The sequence below is a fragment of the Microtus ochrogaster genome, unplaced genomic scaffold (genome assembly GCF_000317375.1).
Source record: "Microtus ochrogaster isolate Prairie Vole_2 unplaced genomic scaffold, MicOch1.0 UNK3, whole genome shotgun sequence".
Taxonomy (NCBI): Eukaryota; Metazoa; Chordata; class Mammalia; order Rodentia; family Cricetidae; genus Microtus; species Microtus ochrogaster.
The window spans coordinates 19,078,358-19,082,783 of record NW_004949101.1 but is presented as its reverse complement, the minus strand read 5'-3'; the positions used below and the strand labels follow the sequence as shown (position 1 = coordinate 19,082,783).

Here is a 4,426-nt window from a genome sequence, read left to right as displayed (position 1 = left end):
AAAGAACCAGTACAACAGATCAGAGTTTGGAGTGAGATGATACTGGAGACAGCACCCATGGTCTGCTCTTGGGATATGAATGAATGCATACATGATGTGGAAAGAGGGTTTGAGATTGCTCGTGTCACGTGGAGGATCAGGAAGGCTGCAGCTTTACAGGCTACTTACAATGGGTCTGCTCCAGATTCCTCAGCTTCAGATCTGTGTCATCTATCCAGAACATTCCTGTTTAACTTCTGACAGTAGAAAAGGTAATACTGAAAGTATTTGTGTGGGGGGCTGGGGGACAGAACCCAGGGCCTAGCATGTGCTTACTCTCTATTACTGAGTCATTCACCCAAACCCCAAACATGCTTGGTAAGTGGAATATGCACAGAAACACCCAAGCCTGAAAGGTGAGTGAGTGGTACAGCTAGCTTTGTGTGACACTTTTCCTGGGAAGACTCTCCCCACTGACCCCCAGACACACGTTCATAAATCAGGAAATCAAAGACAGACCAAAGAAATGACATTGCCAAAGTCCAGCTTAGCAAATCAATGAGTTTATTGGGACCACTTACAAGAGCAGGGGCAACTCAAAAGCAGCTGTATCACCAAAGCCACCTCAACATGGGCAACAGCTCTTCACAACTTGCAGAGTGCTTGACTAGTCAGAGACTCCTCTCCCAGGCAGCTAGGCCTCCTCCTCTAAGCAGCTCTGGTGGTCAGTCAACTTGCCCCTTTCTGTCTTTTTACCATCCTCCACCCCCTACTCCTCACAAACACACAGAGCTCTATTTATTTCTACAACCTTGGGGGAGCACTTTATGACCTAAGCTTCAACTTTCCTAGACATGTGGTGCTTGTTTAGTTTCTTGAGTTTCCGCTACCTCTTCTTCCTGGAGTGATGTTTTAATCTGAAGGAAAATACCATCAACACTGGCTTTCCTACCTTTGTGCTTGCTTTAGGGACCCATCCTCCACCCATGAGGCAACTGTGACATCAAGATCCAACATGTCTTGAGTTTTTAAAGCACACAATCTCACAAGGAAGAGACTTGAGACATCCACAACAGAGAAAAGGCTAACAGTTCAGCTAAGCACTTGAGTACAAAAAGCACAGGAATTAAGGTCTGACAGGTACTTTATAAATCTTACTGAATTTACTATGAAGTTCCTGTTTTAAAATTCTAATATGAATGTTTAAAAGAAAAAAAGTTGAAAAGTACTTTCCAAAGTATCCTAAAGGAAAAAGATTGCAGTATTCAAGTTTATCAAAGCTAAAAGACAAAAGCTTAAACAAGATGTTCTATATAATGTGACCGTAGGAATAGAATAAGTCAATGAATACAACTCAGAAAAGAGACACAAAGGCCCATGTGAGTCCAAAGATGCTCGCCCGTATTTTCAACATGTTCATAAGCTCTGCCAATGCCAAGTCCTTTCAGCTGTTTCTGAGTCTCTTGGACTAGAATCCATGCTGGCAGTAGCAGACCAGAGCGGGGCTGGAGCGCAGTGCGACGGGGAGAGCCCAGCATGGAGAGCGAGGGCTACATCAGAGCAGAAGCCTGACATTTGACCTCAATTTGCCTTGGCTCCCGCTCCCTCGTTAGACCTTGAGGGAGGAGCAGATGTCAGTATCCTTTGGGGAAAGGATCTGAGTGCACTGTTCAGTTGTGTGTCTGTAGCAGACAATACTTGTACTCACAGCAGCTACACCTTGTCTCCACTCCATGTGCACAGGAGGTGAAGCAATAGAACAAGTTCTGGCTAAACAGCCCCCACTTGAAGTCCCAGGTGCTGCTTTGAGACTAGACACTTCACTGCCAGGTTTCTCTAGCTCTTCCCTTGCGATGGCTCCCGGGAGGCTGGCTGCTGTGGATGGTGAGACTGCCTCCCATGGGATGTTTTGGAAACTAGTAAAGATAATGATTATCTGATGATCCTGGCATGCTGACTCGAGAGCACTAAAATTTATTCTTTGTGCCCATCCAGCTGTCCACAGCCCCGTCAATGCAGTTTCCACTGTATCCAATCCTCTCTTTAAAGCTCACTGTTCACTCTTCTTGACACCGTCATGACTATTTTCCCTCCTGTATGAGTTAATGTGTCCAAAAACTAGTCAGACACCTCTCAAGTCTTCCTACAGCAACTATTAACAACTGAGAGTGAAAATAACAATTGCCTGAACAGTGGGTTCAATCTTGATGAAACTGAATGTTCATCACCTACCAATTCATAGCAATCTTTAAGATTTTGCTCTCAAAGTCAGCCACAAATTAACTTGATGCAGGCAGATGGACATTACCAAATCCCAATGGAGCCACCTATGTTTGCTTTTTCATTAACAAATGGGAAATCGGTAGGTAGAAATTTTGCAGTTCCTACTTATTCATGGTTCCACTCTTCTGAAAGCAAGCTATGAGCACAGGCTGGAATGAAGTGGAAGGAGCTTTCTTCCTGCCATGTGGGGCTGAAGCTTAGGTGCCTTCAGAAGACTATCTTGCTTCACGGGCTGTCTTGAAACCCAGAACACAAAAATACTCCCCAAATCTTCAGTTCTGATGGACTTTTATATTTAAAAACATTTTCTTAACATTCCTCTATAGGGGCAATTTTATATTTTTGGTATATTGGGCAGCCTGTATACACTCATACACTAGCCTGCACAGGCTGCTAAAATCAAATACCAGACACGACGGTTTAAGGATGACAGATTTATTTCTTATATTTCGGGATGCTGAAGTCCAAGATGCTGTCTGAGTGGTTCCCCATGAGGGAATCTTCCTGGCTTTTAAGCAGTTGTGTTGCAAATTTTCACATAATAGTGAAAGAAAAGCATTCCTCCTCCTCCTCTCCTGAGTCTATCGGGTCTATCAAATTAGAACTTACCCTTAAGGTATTCTTTAACCTTGTTACCGCCCAAGAACTGCAGCCCACAGTCAAGCTGAGGTCAGGGCACAGTCCCGCACTCCATGCTGGGCAGGCAATTCTTCACTAGAACTCTGCTTGCAGTGATCATATTGTCCGTCGTATCATAGAGAAGACGAGTGTGACACAGAAGACAACACAGGACTCTTCAACAGCGACGGAAAGTCCACTTTCGTGATGTGGTTTTTCAGTCTGGCACTTCTGAGTACAGACCTTTCACCTGAACCACTGAAGTTCAAAGGCTTCAAAAATCAGCCTGTCGCTCTGTTCTGAAGTCCAAAGCAATCACCAATAGTTTTGAAAACAAACCAAAAAATCTTTATTTACAAAAGAGCATTTGAAGGACTCTTACACATTGGCTAATAACATGGACAGCGACAGTGTCTCTGGAGCACTTCCAACACAAATCTTAAACACAGCGAGGCACACACCTCCGAGTTCCACTGCTCACCAAAGAGAAATGCTGCTGCAGCTTTGCTGTCATTATGATTCTGTGCTGTGGTCATTTCAGGGAGGCTGACTACCAGATGTGGTCACATAACCATCGGCTGTGGGTTTCCAAGCAGCAAGGGAGCCAGTCTGAGCAAAGCTCGGACTGGAATCTTCAGCTGTCTAAACCTGAAGAGGAGCTCAGCAAAGTTCGTACTCCCTGAAGAGACAGAGATGCAGGAGGTTACGTCACTGCACAGCCTCAGCCACACAGTCCTCCCAAGGAGCACAACATATGTATGAGCCATGTGTTCTTCCTTCAAGACAAAAGCCCCCAGAGGCAATCCCTGAATTTTTAATTTCTTAAAATACTGAGAATTTAAACTTACCCATTCTGTACTTTAGAGATTCAACCACTGTGGGAACTTTTCTATGCACATTAAATTTAATTAGCCTCAATTATGATAAGTGATTCTGAAAACTGATTCTAATACTCAATTTCTGATCTGTGAGTTGGATCGTCTACCAAAAATAAAATAAAAGAGGCAAACAAACAACAAAAAACCACCACAGACTGAAGACTGAGAGTTGACCTAATGCCTGTGACTCTTGGTCCCACAGAGATCGTACATGACTAACTGGGAGTGAGGCCTGGGCATCCAGGGTTTTGAAAGCTACACAGATGATTCTGTTATACTTCCAAGATCTCAACCTGATGGAAGTATGGGGCATCACCAAAGAAGTTGTTAAGCTTCATCACCACGCTCCTATAATCCCAACAGTGCAAGTTATATACACTTTTCGATTTCCCTGCTTCTTGGGTTCTTCCCTGCCCCATTTGATACTGTTTACTTTCTTATCTGAGTAAGAACAGGGTGGGGAGCAATAAAATAAAACAGGAAGGAAAAAAGGTAGGGAAGAATCTTGCATAGCAGAAGCCAGGGAGAGACAGCTATCTGACTGGTGGAAAAGAGGAATGCAAGGGCAGTTTGAGGCAGCCCTAATCTAACTAATCCCTAGCCTAGGGCTGCATTAGCGGGGCAGCTTGAGGGCCTGTCAATGTAGCTGCTGTTACTATTGCTATTTT

The 4,426-nt window shown here is 44.1% G+C and overlaps 1 protein-coding gene across 2 annotated transcripts in view; it reads right to left on the bottom strand.

Moving 5' to 3' along the window:
* Window positions 1-530: 530 nt before the first annotated feature.
* Window positions 531-4,426, bottom strand: part of Anapc1 (anaphase promoting complex subunit 1) — an 82,224-nt gene continuing 78,328 nt past the window's right edge. For both annotated transcript variants that reach the window (XM_005365655.2, XM_026788531.1), the window contains exon 48: window positions 531-3,559. In XM_005365655.2, coding sequence (XP_005365712.1) covers window positions 3,444-3,559 — 116 coding nt within the window. In that variant the 3' untranslated portion in view covers window positions 531-3,443. The remainder of the gene's footprint in view (window positions 3,560-4,426) is intronic.